The 16,013-nt window shown below is 41.1% G+C and overlaps 1 protein-coding gene across 1 annotated transcript in view; it reads right to left on the bottom strand.

The window, feature by feature from the left end:
• Positions 1–1,614: 1,614 nt before the first annotated feature.
• The window catches only part of LOC104843342 (cytochrome P450 2U1), a gene marked incomplete at its 5' end in the record, with an annotated part of 14,890 nt that continues 491 nt past the window's right edge, over positions 1,615–16,013 (bottom strand). Inside the window, 4 exons of the mRNA XM_010586235.1 lie at positions 1,615–4,530; positions 4,956–5,123; positions 6,110–6,271; positions 10,281–10,913. Of these exons, the coding sequence (XP_010584537.1) occupies positions 4,352–4,530; positions 4,956–5,123; positions 6,110–6,271; positions 10,281–10,913 (1,142 nt within the window). The remainder of the gene's footprint in view (positions 4,531–4,955; positions 5,124–6,109; positions 6,272–10,280; positions 10,914–16,013) is intronic.

Genomic DNA, 16,013 nt, shown 5'->3' with positions numbered 1-16,013 from the left:
GCTCCGCCCCGGGGAGGTGCGGGGGGGCGGGGGCGGCCGCCCCCCCCGGGCCCGGGCAGAGGCGCTTTGACTCCTTCCTTCACCTTCGCCACGTTTGATTCCCTAAGGGGAGTCGGGTAGGAAGAGCAAGGTCAGCGGCACAGAAATCCTGCCGCACGGGGTTAGCGCTCCCTGCTCGCCCCCGGCTGGCGCTCGGCCAGCGGCAGGCGCGGTGCGGAGGCTGCTCCCGTTGCCTGCCCTTCGCAGCGGAGGTCACCGCGTTTCCTTCCGAAGATTCACGCTTTCCGCTGTAGCAGCTCATTTGCTCAACGTTAGAAGCAGTCCGTCGTTAAGAGTGTTTCCAAACTAAAAGGGGAGTTCATCTGCAGGCTAGCACAAACTATACACTAAACCAAAAAAAAAAAAACAACCCAAACCCAAACCATCAAATCCTTCCTTTATAAATACTAATGGCTGAATCACGCCAGATGCAGACCACTAAAATTTTCAATCTAATTCCTTCATTGCCAGAACAACCGGCACTTCAAGTCAGCAACAGCTGACAACACAGCGATTACAGCACATTCTACTTGAGTCGGCATCGGGGTAAACATTAAGCAACTTGTTTTCTTCAAACAAAAGCAGCAGAGTATTCTCGTATCTCTGCACTTTGTACCAAAAGCGCAATGCAAAAAATTCCCCCCCTTTCCTCACTCAGCCTCACCTGACGGCAGAGTAGTCAGGAGCAGTAAGTGGCTGCTGGAAACAGCCTTACCCAAACACAGTTACTGCTCCTTGAGTATACAAGTGACAGCTCAGCAGGTAATTAATGAAATTCCCTAAAAAAAATAGCCAAGTTACCTGCAGTCTAACTCCAGGGTGTAAGACACAGGATTTCCACACACAGCTGCCACTCCCAAGCGCCCAGCTCTCCCAGCACACCAGCGCTCACACCCACTCCTTCCCCACAAGCGCTTCAGTTGTCTCCTGCTCGGCCCTCCCCTTCTGTGTGCAAGGATCTCCTGCTTCTCCCTGGGCTCCCTCCGGGCCTCCAGCTCCCTGACCCCCTACTCCAGGCTCTCCCTGGGCACCCCCCTTCCCTCTCTGCCCTCCACTCTCTGACCCCTCCATGGCAGGAGTCCAGCAGAACTACACCTCGACTCTGCCCGTGGTTTTCTTTTCCACCTCGTTCCTCAGACTGTGCATCTCCTCCTGGTGCCAACTCATTCCCCCTTTTATCTTCCTCATCTCCACTCTTCCGTCTCCTCCTTTTAGTCAGAGTAACAGCGTTTTTAAAACTGCATTGAGAGAATAAACAGACATACTCTTCCTATCATTGCTCACAACTTGCCTGGCATTGTATTTTCCCAATTTCATTTTATTCCCCCACCTCCTTCACTCCTCATCCAAAACATTTTGTAACATCTTCTCACTCAAAAGCTTTCTTTGTAAGATGTAAAACACCAAACACCACAAGCTCAGTCAACAAGTGGAACTCATTAAAATGACTATGCAAAGCTGTCAAACACTTGGGAATGACTTTATTAAAAATAAAATTACACTGAAGCAAAGTCTGAAGTCCTTTTTAGAAATAAAGACATTTTCAGCATTCAGAAATAGCCATCCAATTATATAAACATCCATTTTTTCAATAAGGCATTTGAGATGCTTCCTCTGCTAAAAAAAGGGAGGGGAAGGATACATTTACAAACACAAACCAAATCTGCTACCACTTTACTTACAGTTTACCAAAGATGCCAACACACTTTTAAAACCACAAACATTTTGTTGCTTTTATGCTATTGTTTAGCTACTTTCATGGCATCCTGTGAAAATTTCAGTGCATCTGGAAGGCATGAAAGGCAGGTCTTTATTGTCATTTCCAACAGCATCTTGCATTCTGGCAGACATTGACATGGCTGCACCTTCACATCAGTATTTTTAGCTTGTCGCACTCGGCAGCATTGGATTATAGGTACCATCAAAACCCGCATCTCAAAGTACTATTTGTAGAAGAATAATTTTCGAAGGACAGTTTTCAAAGGTGACATTTTAAACTAAACCCAGCAGGCAAAACGAGCACAAATATATACAATTCCACATACTAGGGGATTATGCAAATTGTGTCTTCTCTGGAATCTGTAAAAAAAAAAAGTGCTTTTCAAATGTGTCCTCATTGATTAAAAGGACATGTATTTTACATAAGCTGTCAGTTGCACGCCAACATCTTTATGTTGCTTAAAGAGGCATTTCAACAGAAAGTAAATATTATCAGCACTTAATTTGAGCTTTGCAATTAAGCATATACCATTTTAAGGATTTCCAGACAAAAATCCCAACTGTACAGAATCTATTTATTCACTGGAAAATACAAAGTTAAAGAAATAAGTGCTGATTACTCCAATACTGTCAGCTTTTAGTGCAAGTTTACTAGTGCTGGTACCAAACTCAACTTTTTATTGTGCTATGGGGTTTTTGAAAATTTCATACAAAGAAAAAATTTAACATGAGCACGGGCTAACCTATAAGGTGAAAAGTTAGCCTATATAAGAACTGGAAGTTCTCACACAAACAGTGGGGTGCCTGACCAACGAAATACATCATTCAGAAATTATAACAGCCACCCTGTTATACAAAACAGCTAACAGAAAACCTTAATTTTAATCCAAAATAACTATCTTACAGTCTTTGCTAGGCACTACCTGGCTTTTAAAACTTCAAGTTAAAAAGTGACAAAAACAGAGGTTAATTTAAAGCTGAAGAGTTGACTCTTTTACAGTTTAGATTTATTTTCTGCTGTGGAATACCCAAGTCCACTTTACAGTCAATTTCACATTCCAGTCTTGTAAACTTGACGTTAGGAGGACTGCTAGTATTTTCTAGATCTCCAATGAGGGGCAAGGGGGCTGGGGTGGGGAATATTTCCTTAAAAGAGTGCATATGTACTTATTTCATCTGATATGAAATTCCGCTACATCAAAAGGTTTATGAAGAGATTTAAGGATGATTAAGACCGATTATTGAAAGGGTAACGGTTACATGTCCCCCAAAAGATCGCTTTTGATGTTTGAGAGATCTTTCAAATAAAAGGCAAGATTGAATGCCCCCTTCTGAAACACCCAACAACAGGCTTCCTTGGCTATTAGTTTGATAGTGGTAAACAGCTCTAAAGTTTTTGCACGTGAAAAGACTAAGGTACTGATACACTAATATTGTATGAACTACAGATCTTTTTACTCTATATGGAAGATAACAAAGAGAAAGCCTTTCTACTCAAACCTCAAGTTTGTCAGATTCCTCATGTTCCATGCCTAAACATACAAGACCTACATCTGTAGTGCTGTATTGATGCTGTATTTCAAGTAAGACTCCAGTTCCCAAAACCAAACAGGTTGTGGCAGTACTGTCCACACTGCCTGTAAATGAAAAACCTGAGTGCAAGCCCCAGCTTTGGGATTACGCACGTAGTTTCCCCTGATGAGCGGGGTGTTGGTCTTGTCCAGACTGCAGCCACTGCTGACATGGGGAGAACAGCAAATGCAAAGTGGCAGCACAGATGTCGTCTTGAATGTCTGCTTGGCACCAGAGAGAACAGACTTCTGCTGTTTCTTGTTAGAGAAATCTGCTCTCACTTATATTCTGAGATAAAACTTCTGCATCCAGACACTGCACACTCCTTTCACGTTAAGAACATGGTATATTCAAGGATTCATTTGGCCTCCAATCCTGGGTTTTCAGAGTTGGTACCTGCTTGTTTATAGCGAGCCCTGATAGTCAAGAATGTTTGGATCCAGGAATCCAGACCGATTCGATCTCATCTACACCTATCAGTTACTTGCAATAAAGAATCCTCCAAGGTTAAAAAGAAGTGTCATTTAGTAATTTCCAAAAAGTATTTGTCATTACTTAAGCTCGGTTATTATGTTTCTTTACGTAGAAAATGTTAATACCCTCTCATTCATTGATCCTTTTGGTACTAGATGATGTCCTTCACTCATTTGGTAAATTAAATGTTTACATGCTGCTTTTACCAAAATAACAATTACTATTTGCTAAAGCCTTAACAGATGTTTTGGACCATTCTCCCATAATATTTTACAAACTGACAGTAATAGTTTATAGACAGAGGGGTTAAGCCCAGCAAGTTTTAATATCAAATTGCAAACTATGCTGTCAGTTCATTTGTGGAATGCCACAGCTGACAAAAAACCCCTTCTCTTTCCAGAAGTGTAAATGTATCATTCTCACTGACTACGAAAGCCTATCCAGTTTGCGTTTTTCTGGAAAGAAAGTAACAAAATAAGCTGGAAACAAAATACAGCTGGATTTTAAAAGTGCAGTATTTCATTGTTTAATCATTTTTTATGTTATATTATCTCTTCAAAGCTATTATATTGAATGGACAGGGAGCTAAAGTTAGACCAAACCTTCCCTCCATAGATGGTTTTGCAGCATTTTCAGGATACAAAAAGGTAAAACTTTGCATTAGACTTGCAAAAATTAAGAACAGCTCCATTTTTGCCAACTGCTCTCCCATGCACACACGTTTACCTAAAGAACAGTTAGAAGAGACACATTACTGGTTTTATACTGTTGATCAATTTGTCAACACACATGCAATTCCTATGCTAGCATACTCCAAACGCAGAAAGGCTCAAGCTACTATTAAGCTATGAACTCTGAAGCTTTGGTCTCCCATATTTTAAGTCTAGCCTTGCTCAGTTGTACTGCTTCCTATTAACAGCATTTATATCCATAGCAAAAGTATTATCAAAGAACAATTCATTATTTCTCATTTCTGCCTGGCAACTGGAGCTTTTAGGAATGCAACTCATTTTACAAGCCACCAACTGTAATAATAAAACAAGTTCTGTAGCTGATCCTATGCGCAAATTTCAGATCTCAACACCTCCAAGGCCCTACGCTTGAACCACCACCACCCCCAACCAGCTACTGACTGCATGTGGATATCTTACCCATTCCAAAAGGAATGAATGCCTCTTTCTTAATTAGCTGGCCATTTTCATCCAGAAATCTTGATGGTTGAAATTCATCTGGTTTCTCCCAAATGTTAGGATCTCTGTGTACTGACCACAAGTTGGGCACGATCACGCTGCCCTTAGGAATAGTATAACCCTGCAGCACTTCAAACAAAAGCACAGAGACAGAGGATCTGACAAGTTGCTAGAAGTAAACATGGGAGACTTAGACTTACTAAAAAGATGACTAGAAGACATCACAAAAATGATACAGATGCCTAGCTGTGGGCTGCAAATGTAGCAGGAGCTTAAGGCAAAGGTGATCTCTGCTAGCCTGCCTGGGTCAGAATCACGCAGGCCAGAGCAGCTGGAAAGACATCAAATTACACCAACAGTTCCCTGCAGAGAAAAGGCAGCAGCAATCATTAGAAATGAACTCTGCTACATAGAAGTGCTGTGACCCTGTTTCCTCCTGTTCACTGTGGTGGGGCTCTGTGACAGCACAGGAAGGTGGAGGTAAGGAAGAGCAACGGGTGTTGAACTGTTATCACAAAAGGGTTTTGAAGTGACTAGTCTCATTTCAGCTTGTTGCATCTCACTGTCCTGCAAGCCAAAACATTTAAAAGGCAGATCAATTCAGTACTGGGTTTGAAAGCCAAGTATTGCTACCTCCCACTCACTTTAGCCAGTGTTCAGCTATCTTTATGAAAACATATAGCCAACAAGATGACTTGGAAAAGGATTTTATTATTGTTTTCTGTAGATGTGGAGCTCAATGGTATAAGCCTTTCAAGCTTTAGCAAACCAGTTGTTCCAAATTGGTGTTTTCAGACCTCTGTGTCAGATGGCCGAAAGCAACTCTGCTGTTTCAGATACAAAGATGGAGTCTCAGCTGCCAACTACTGCTAAGCACATCAGTCAACACAAGCTGACCCCCAGAAAAGAAATTGCTCTAAGTGAGAAAACTTCTGGATGTTAGGTCAGACATGCTGCTTAAACAGAGGCCATCCACTCTCTATAAATGGCATTTTACGTACTTGGGTTACATGTCTAATAGATAAATGAGGTCTTTGTCAGTCCTCACTAGATGTCCCATCGGATCTTCATCCACAAAAGAAATGTTGTATTAACAAGTCTCTACAAATGCTTACCAGCAGTTTCTGAGGCCATTCGAGGAATAGAAAGGGGAACAACCGCAGTCATCCTCTGCACTTCCATAATGGTTGCCTCTGTGAAGGGCATTTGAGCCTTGTGGGTAAGAGAGGGAACTTTGTCACGTCCTAGAACTGCTTCAATTTCTGCATGAACCTTCTCTATTCAAGGGGAGTGAGAAAAATAAAAAAATTTAAAAAAAGATATACAATATGTGAGAAGACATCATCTCAATTTCATTTCCCTGTGCTTCATTGTTCACACAGATTTGTCAAAAATGACTACAAGACATGTGATCCCTAGCTGAAATAACTATGCCAACATAAACCTTTAAGAATGGACTCAGTTACGAACAAAACCACCAAGTGCAACCTTGACAACTGTCAAGAGTAAAGCTACTGGGATGACAGACATTGCTAGCACTTTTGTATTGGAAAAGTACAGGAAAAGTTCTGTTCCAGTCCCAAATGTATTCATAATCTTAGTTTAAGAGTTTAACTATACAGCAGTTTGAATGGTGAAAACATCAAGCTTCTGGCCTGCGTTAAAAAAAATGAACAAAAAGAGACTGCATGCAGTGAGTGCCCAAGCTGGCCTCTGTCCCTGGGGAGATCCAGTTCTCAGAACTGGGAAAGGTGGTGAAGAGATGGGAAAGCTTTTCATGCAGCTGCTTTAGATACTTCATTCTGGAGGAGGAATTCTGGTGCTGTTACTGCAAGCGTTGAAGCCATTTAACTTGTTCTTGCTGTTTCCTACTTTCTATCCACAGAACCTAAACTCAGCTATTTCCCAGTTCCCCTGAAAGGCAGCAGCAGATGCTCTTCCCCCCCCCCCCAATATCCCTTCTGCAAAGGAAAAACAGAAGTTAACAAGCTTATGTCCCCTCTCATTCATGTGAAACACAAAGTGTCAAAATATTTGTTTGCCCCTTTCATCTCAGCGTACAAGTAATTCTCTTCATCGAAGTTTCCAAGATTTGCTTCGCCCATGTACAGGATGATGCACCTTTTCTTCCAGGGAACTTGGCATCTGGCTACACAGCAAAAGACAATCTTGAAAGAGGAGACCTCAAAATTAACTTTTAATCAAAAATAATAAAAGTTTTCATTTTTTACCCTTGATACCCTGAATATTTTGTGGTTGTCCTGCCTGCTTTTTCCAAGATTCAGAACCCGGACTGCTGATACTCTGAGGTTTTGCTCTTTTCTCTTCTTAGCACTGATTCAAGACTAAATAAAAGCTCAATGCAAAAAAAATTCTGTTTTCAGAGAAGCATTCAGAAATATCATACAGTGTTCAACGAACAGTTGCTGCCACCTACTGGGTTTGCTAGGAAAACAAGTTCTCACATGAGGAACACAGTAAAAAATACCTCAACAGCAAGAGATTTGCTAACGGTGTGGCTCATGAGTACCTGCTTTGTGGGGTTTTGCTACTTTTTTTTAATGACACATTATAGCCCTGTATTCAGGCATGCACGTCCACAGTAGTTTAAACGAGTAAAGTTTTCAATATTTAAAAAAAAAAAAATTTAAGGAGACTGTCTCATTGCAAATGTCACACCAGCATTTTACCTGGGACAACATTTCTTTGGAGTCTGTAAAAATATGTGGTACTATACAGAAAGCAGCCAAATTGCTGCTCACATTACCAACTGCAAAAATGTAGACTTCAAGAGTTCTCCACTAACAGCATGTTATTTGAACTGCTCCACTACATTTCATATATTTAAAAATCTCACAGATCTTCAGAAGTCAAGGACCAAAACCAAGTCAAGGAACAGACCAAACCAAATACTCCCCACTGCCTCCCTACATGCACACATGCACACTCCCACCCTTCTCCATGCAAAAAGGAAAACTGGTTTCCACAGACAAATACATTCTTTCTGATTTTTTCCCCTGATAGCCCTTCATTTGCCTTTCCAGAAAGTGTCTGTAACATTTGCTACTGCTAAAAGTTATGCAATTCAGGTATTTCCTTTAGGGGATAAGAGAAGTATATTACCAGGAAAAAAAAAAAAAAAAAGAGGCCCATACATGACTCCCAAGCAATCCATAAGAAATGGGATACTAGAATTAAGAGAATTATATTACGTAGCTAAGTGATACACTCTGAACTACTGAGCTTATTCATATTGCTTGACAACAGCTACAGCATAAGGAAAAGGGAAATCAGAAAGAGGCAATACAACTATTAGAGATCAGCAGAAGAAAGAAAACTGACTAGCACATACTTGTGCAGTACCAGGCAGTAGGGAAAGGGGTTAACAAAACTCTTCTAGATCTCATTTGTGTAGTTTAGAACATATCTAATTCATGTAACTGTGTATCAAGTCAGGCACTGATAACATACAACCATTAAAAAGAGAACAATAAGAATTTAATTTTACATTTGTCCCCAGTGGACTCTCTCTCCCATACACTGAACTGATGCCCTATTTTGCAATCTTTCCTCAACAATTTGGTTGACTGTGCAATAAACTATGACCTTGACCTATTTAAAGAGATCATTCCAGACAGAGAGGTGCTGTAAACAAGTATCTATTTACTTATTTGCAAAGCAGCTGCAGCACATGAAAACCTCAAAATCTCAAATATTTGATAAAAGTATTCCAGGTTTATATTGTTCTTAGATAACTTGAGGTTTACCCTTCTTCACTCCAGGTTAGCAAGAAGTCTGGGCCAAGTAGTGGTCTCTTGGGGAAATGCTTCACTACTATAAACTGAGGTAGAATTACCTAAGTAGAATCTGTCCATCCTGACAAGGCTTGCAGTCCGCATATACCCGACAATTTTTCTAGTGGAAATCAGTTGCTGTGTAGGACTTTAGGAGAAGCTGCTAATAAATTATTAAATCAATTTCTTTATTTTTCTTAAATTCAACCATCTAAATTTGCTAAACAGTTCTAAAGAAAATGCTGGCTTTGTGGCCACATGTACTATAACAAGACTCAGTATGAAAAAATAATTAACCAAAATTAATTTTAAGTCTTTGGCAATGGAAATTTATCCTAAGAAGTCCTGAAATAAAACTCTAGCAAGTACTATTTTAATATTGTAACCTCTCCAACATCACTGGTATTTTACATATCCACAAAAATCTACAAGTAATTTTCTAGAACTCTGTCACAAACAGTAACCAGTTCATAGCACCATCAATTAATTTGGGTTGCAATGAACCTCTGGAGGTCATCTGATCTAAACCCTTACTCAAAGCAAAGTCATCTTCCAAGTTAGATTCAACTCTGAGGGTAGATCAGACTACTCAGGGTCATACCCCACTGAGTTTTGAATACTTTCAAAGTTGGAGATTCTGTTAACTCTCAGGGCAATCTGTTGCACTCCTTGCTATCTTCATAGAGCAATTTTTTTTCCTAGTATCTGATTCGAATTTTCTTGTAGACTGTCTCTGCTGTCTCTCTCCCCTCCACTGCACACCTCAGAGGAGAATGCCTCCATCTCAGCATCTTCTGATCAGGCAGTTGTAGACAGCATAAGGTCTCACTTCGGTCATCTTTCCCTAACACTGAACAAGCCCAGTTCCTTCTGCCTCTCCTCTGCAGCCATGTGCTCCATGTGTCTTTCCCCCCCCCGCATCATCAGCAACCTACCCAACTGCCATGACCGTTCAAGACTGATGGGGAGAGGCCTTTCAATGACATTGACCAGCTGGCGCTGTGGACTTGTGTAAGTCCAATTTGCTTAAGCTGTCTCTAATTTGATCTTCCTCTACAGTGGGTAGTGTTTACTTCCCCAGACTCTGCCGCCAGGCTCAACAACCTCCCTGCTCAGGGAGACATAAAAGCAGACCTTACCACTGCGCATATCACATAGCCTGTATCACTACTATAGGCTTGGAATGCCACAATTGCCAAAGCTTATGAAACATGCTAAGGTTCCCTGGAATTGCTAGGCAAAGATAAAGTTGTCCCAAAACAGAAGAAATTCATAGACTAAAGGGCCATTTAGATAGTTAATATAGCACTAACCTAGAGATCATCGTAGCAGAGCAGGACAGAGGATGCCTAATTACATATCAAACTTTCAAATTACACATACACATGTACTATTTGCACTCCAAATGACTTCTCTAATGTTGCTGTTTGCTTCTGTTTCTGAATATCCATCTAGAGCTGGAATAAAACACCTAGAATAAAAATAGTCTTACCTTGTACTTCTGGGTAGAGAGACATGTAGAGCAGGCACCACAGTAACGTGTTGGAAGTAGTGTCTGTGCCTGCGATGAAGAGGTCACCAATGATAAAAAATAGGTAGTCTTCATTAAAACTGCTCTCCTTGTTGTTCTTTTCTTCTTCCGCATGAATGAAGTACATATCAATGAAGTCCCTGGGATTTGCTGCATCCAGTGTATCCCTGTGCTGTGCAATTATTTTCTTTAGAAAAGTAGTAATATCTAATTCTGTTTTCCTAAGTTCTCGGAAAGGCCCGAAGGGAAGGTAGTACAGCCAAGGGCAGATATTGACCAGGATCATATAGCTGTTCACGCTTAGCTCTAGTGCACGGGCCATGTTCTTCAGCATCGTCTTGAACTCAACATCTTCATAGTTAAAACGCCTGCCAAGGGCCATGGAACAGATAACATTGGACACTGCGTTGCGAATGATTGGAAAAGGATTAAATGAATCCTTTCCATGCTTCAGCATTTCCTCCTTTATAAACTTTAGCTCCTCAATGATTTTAGGCTCTAAGCTGTGTCTTCCTACTCCAAAATGACGCAGTGTTGAGAGAGAGAATTTCCTCTGTTGCTTCCAGACAGGGCCGTAAGGTGCAAAAATAACACCTGGAAGAGAAAGGGAGAGTCTGAAACCAAAATGCTCTGTTTTCAAGAAGAAATAGTTAGACAGGCTGCAACCCAAGAGCCAGAAGAGAGAGAGACAATACATATCTATCCCAAGCACTGGACTAGGAGCTAAAGGAAGAACACAGGGTTCTTTATAATAGCTTTGGGAAATCCTGTCCCTCCTTTTCCCAATCAGTGAAATTAATATAACAGTTACATCAATAGTTTTATTAGTTTTTGCAAGACACTAATAGATGGAGAAAGGGTACTCTAGATGCTTTATTGGAAATGATAACAATGTTGTAGGAACTGCTACTCTGGGACATACGTTAGCTACAGCCTTTTCTCCTCCATGTCCTGAGACAGAAATTCCTTCAGCAAGACAGAACAGAAGATATGAAAACACAAACGGGTTTGCATTTCTTTTTCCCTTCATGTTATACAAACTTCTCAATACTGTTTGTGTGTGTACATATTTCTATTACAAGCAAGGTTCTTTAACTTATAATCAAAATAGAGGGTATGCATGCTGCAACAAACTGGGAAGGTGAAGACAGGTTCAGAGCCACTTGGCAAAAACCTGCTTGATTTGCATCTCAACAGTTTTGATGCCTCTAGGCACATGTTCTGCACAATTGTGTCATTATGAAACACCATTTAAATTAAATCCCTTAGCTTCAAGTATAACTTTTGCTCGCTTACCAACACAAACACATCTCTTCTGTTGAATTAACAGACCACACCAAAGATACTGCAGCGTAACAAAATACACAACCTGCTATTTCTAATGTACTCCATGGTTAACCTGAGAAAGTTTAAAGTCATCAAAACACAGGCTAGTTCTGCCTTTGTTCTTCTAGTAAAGTGACACGACATCTGTTTTTTTCTGGAAATAAAAAGTTACTTTATAAAAGCAACATCAATTATTCTGTCAACTGCAAATCTTAATGTTAAATTTAAAAGAAAGAAAAATGGCCATAATAAATTAGCAATAGAAAGATGTACCATGTTTCAATACTTAACATTACCTACACTTCTATCACAACTTAATGTTCATAGCCTCTAACGCAAAAAGAAAAATAAACAAATAAGAAATCTATAGCTAGAAACAGAAATCTGTAGATGTGTAAACAAGATAACTGTACTCAGAAGGGTCTGCAATCCCAAAGGTATGAATAGTTCAGTGTAACATAAAGCTGGTAATCTTTCTAGCCAGATTTTCTGATTACAGTATCTACTCGTACCAACAACAGACCAAAGAATACAAACACAGGACCTAGTTTCAAAAGCCCTAAACAAAATAAGCAGAACATTATGAAGAGTCAGAGCAAGCTGAGAACCAGCTGAACTTGATCTTCTCTGCATGAAGACATTCCTTATGAAATCTACTCACATGTCTATTCCCTGGCACTTTAAAAACGGAACCAAGAACTTTTCAGATTCCCTTTCTCAAGTAATGTGTCCTGGTAACACTGGTGTCCTCAAGCAGGGTAGATGAAAAAACAGGCTTATTTAGGGCTGAATTTGGCCGAGAACGAACTTGGGTTTTCAGGGTTTGTGACTGGAGTGGGGAAAAAACATGGATTTCTTGGAACAAAACAATGTTATCACTATTTCTATCCCACAACAAATATCTCCAAAACAGACTATACATCCACAATCTCTTCCCCTTTCTGACTTTAGGAAAATTAGTTTTAGGATCCAAATACCTTCATAAAAGAAAACAGACCTATTGTCTTGAAAGTAAAGACGACTCTCCTAGCCACAATGGGAAGGTGAACACCAACAACAAACATCTCCACACTCAGAGAGTCTCTCCAGTAGTCCTGCACAGGGCATGGCTGGACGGCATGATGTCTTCTGAAGTCCCGAAACCCCAAACTATTGCAGAATACTAATAACTGATTTGCAAATTGGGAAAGAATAACACAGGAGACAAATTAAGGAGAAAGAAGAGCAGAAAGTTAGAATAACAGAGGTAAGAGAAGAAAGAAAACTGCCAACTGGATCACTGCCAGGCAATAATAATGGAATAGTACTTCACTGTTTTCAAAGAAAAACTCTGCATGACCTGAAAAGACAACATATTCAGCACAGACAACTGTATTCTTAAAAAACCAAACCAACAACAACAACCAAAATAAACAAACAACACATCCCCCCCAAATACAATAATAAATTCTGAAGCAACAAGAACCCAGAATAACCAGGACTTCATGCTCATTACAGGGGGCTAATTTCTATGAACTGATAATGCAAACCTTTCAATACAACCAACAAAGCAACAAACACAGAAAAACAGAAAGTTTGTTTTTAGGCTCCCTTTTTACATGAAAAATTCAAATCCTTATGAGAAGCAAGTTCTGGGAAAGACTAACTCCACCCCCCAGCCTCCCAGTTTCTCACTGCTAGCTTTAGTGTAGCTGCAATACTGGGAACATTGACAAACACAGAATTCACAACATCTAACAACATTTAACTTCTGTGTTCTCCGATGTCCACATCTGGATGTGCACAGGGCAGGACCATAAAGGCTGACAATCACTCAATCTCCATCCACTCTAGAGGTTGAATCTTTGCTACCTCTCATAGGTACAGGACACAAAAATGCTTTACTAAAACAAAAATACCAAAAACCACTTTTTCCCCCCAGTCTAGTATTTCTCTTCCCACAGGCATATGTGCAGAAGCCTTTGATTAAGAACTGACTTCTACCTTCTCTCTTAAGTTCTCACTGCACCTCCCATCCAGCCAAAAAGGCCTCCCTTCTTTGCTACTCAGTTATTGAAATGCAGTACTTGCCATTTCTGATACTTGTTCTCTCCCAGGCACAGTATTTTATTTGCATCCTATACACAATAGAGCCACACACAGCTGAGATAAGCCTTTCTTTCTTCCATAACATACCCAGCAGGTCAGCTCAGGGTAAAAACAAAACTACAACAGAAAATGTAACATAAATGAAAATAGCCCCATAGGTTTACACCAGGTATTTTGTTTACAGAACGAATACATAGGAACCCAAAATGGATGCTTACTGACCCAAAGCATCCCACTGTTATAGTACCCAAGTCGTGAGCCATAGATCTGAAGTTACACAATCATCCAGCTTCTATCATTTCCTTTCCTAGTACATATGAACATAACTGTCGCTGCCCAGATCTGTAGCAAAGTCTCACCCATGAACTCCCAAAACTAAGCGTGGGAGGCTCCCAGACCAAACTTGAGGCCTCCAGTTTGAGTGTTGTAACCCATCCACCTCCTCCATGAACACACACAAAAAGAAACACTTGTTAGCCCAGAGCTCTTATGGACAATATCTGAAAACTGAGGTTAGAGATTTACATTGTACCTATACCACAAAAAAAAAAAAAAAAAAAAAAAAAAAAGAGAAAACCTCTTACGCCACCGGTTCTGCAGCAACTGCCTTCCCGGTAGGACAAATACAGCATCACAGAGGTTCAGTTGTCTCCTACATGCCACCACTAAACCCAAGCCAGCACACCAAGAGCAGCTGCGACTTCCAGTGGCTTTTGGGGAACCTACTTGCACGGGGGCCAGGCAGGCCCACACTGCCCATATTCACTGAGTCTTCCCTTTGTGTACTCAAAATACATTACCCCTGTGGTTCATTCTACAATGCTCTCACATCAACAATTCAACTTGTTGCACCAGCTAATGTAAACAATAAATAGCAGCTCAGTATATTTTATGGACAACTGGGCAACCCTCATGTAACAGTCCTTGTGCCTGAGCGCAGCTCTGGTGACCTTCCAGATAAAACTAAATGTAAAGCAATGTAACGTCCCTGCCACAGTGCAGCGCAATGCAAGCAGGCACAGTCCCTGCACTTAGCTGCAGCATGCTCCGGACAGCCGGCTCCTGACACTTCTGACTCACCTGGAGCACCCATCCATGGAAGCTGCTAACTGCCCTGGCTACTCTTGTGTTACCACATTCAAAAAGTCTAACTGAGAACTGTCTGCAGACAACAGGAAACAGACAAAATTCACAGCATTCAAGAAAAAAGAAATCCACCATGAGCCAGAACATGCCATTTTACAGCACTGCTAAAATTGATCTAATGTCTAACCGCTCTTTCCCTTTCCTCCCCCAGTCCTTGCTAAATGTAACGTACCTAAAAATATTCATGTACTATAACAACTACATGCCAGTATGATCTGTCTCAGATCAGCATCATTAAACTAGTATCATTAATCATTCATTTTTTAATCCTTTAGACCAATTACAGCAATGGTACCCAATTGCTTTTTAATAAACACGATCTAGGTCCCTCGCTTTCCCTTATCTTTGGTGGGTCAATTCTGGTACAGTAAAAAATTGAAGATAAAAAGTTTCAAACGCTTAACTAATAGATTTCTCTAGCCTCCAAAAACAAAACAAACCCCAAACATTTCACAACACAGTTAGCGCGTTAACAAGCCTCCTAGGCTACCTCTCCTAAACTGAAAAAGGAAAGGTAACTTTCCACAAACACTGAGATCTGTAACGGACCTAAAGACTAAACATGATGAAATTCTAACTGCAATACTGCCATCAGGTGTTTAAACTCCCCGTGCCTTCTTTTCTGTGAAAACTAGTAAACTCTCCTTTGACCTATTAAAAAAACCAAAACAAATGTGCGCAGCGAGTTTTGACAAGCAGAATAACGCACCTGCAAACATCTCAGCACCAGCAGCTCGCATGCAGGCAGCGCGGACTGCGCCGCAACGGGACTCCGCCAGGAGCCCGCTCTCGGCCGTCGTTACCTTGGTAAGAACTGGGGAAGCGCACAATTATTCCATACGGCTGCCAAAGCATTCGAAATTTCTTCTCCCAACTAAAACCAGAAAGCCCCTAGGTGACAGACCGGCGGCTCCTCTGACTGCAAACAGAGGTGAAGGGACCAGGCATCCCGGTGATGTCGCCTGCTGCGCACACCGAAGCTCACAGGGTGCCGCACGTTCACCTGCAGGGAGGGCGAGCGTCTCCCCACGCTCTCCGCCGCCGGCAGGGCAAGGGACCCACGCGATGAGCAAAAAAGCAAGCGGATGGCTCAGTCTCTAATTCCCAGCCGGTACTTACACACTCCGGCGCAGC

The sequence above is a fragment of the Haliaeetus leucocephalus genome, unplaced genomic scaffold (genome assembly GCF_000737465.1).
Source record: "Haliaeetus leucocephalus isolate CR32 unplaced genomic scaffold, Haliaeetus_leucocephalus-4.0 Scaffold140, whole genome shotgun sequence".
Lineage (NCBI taxonomy): Eukaryota > Metazoa > Chordata > Aves > Accipitriformes > Accipitridae > Haliaeetus > Haliaeetus leucocephalus.
This window is presented reverse-complemented; position numbering and strand designations above follow the sequence as displayed.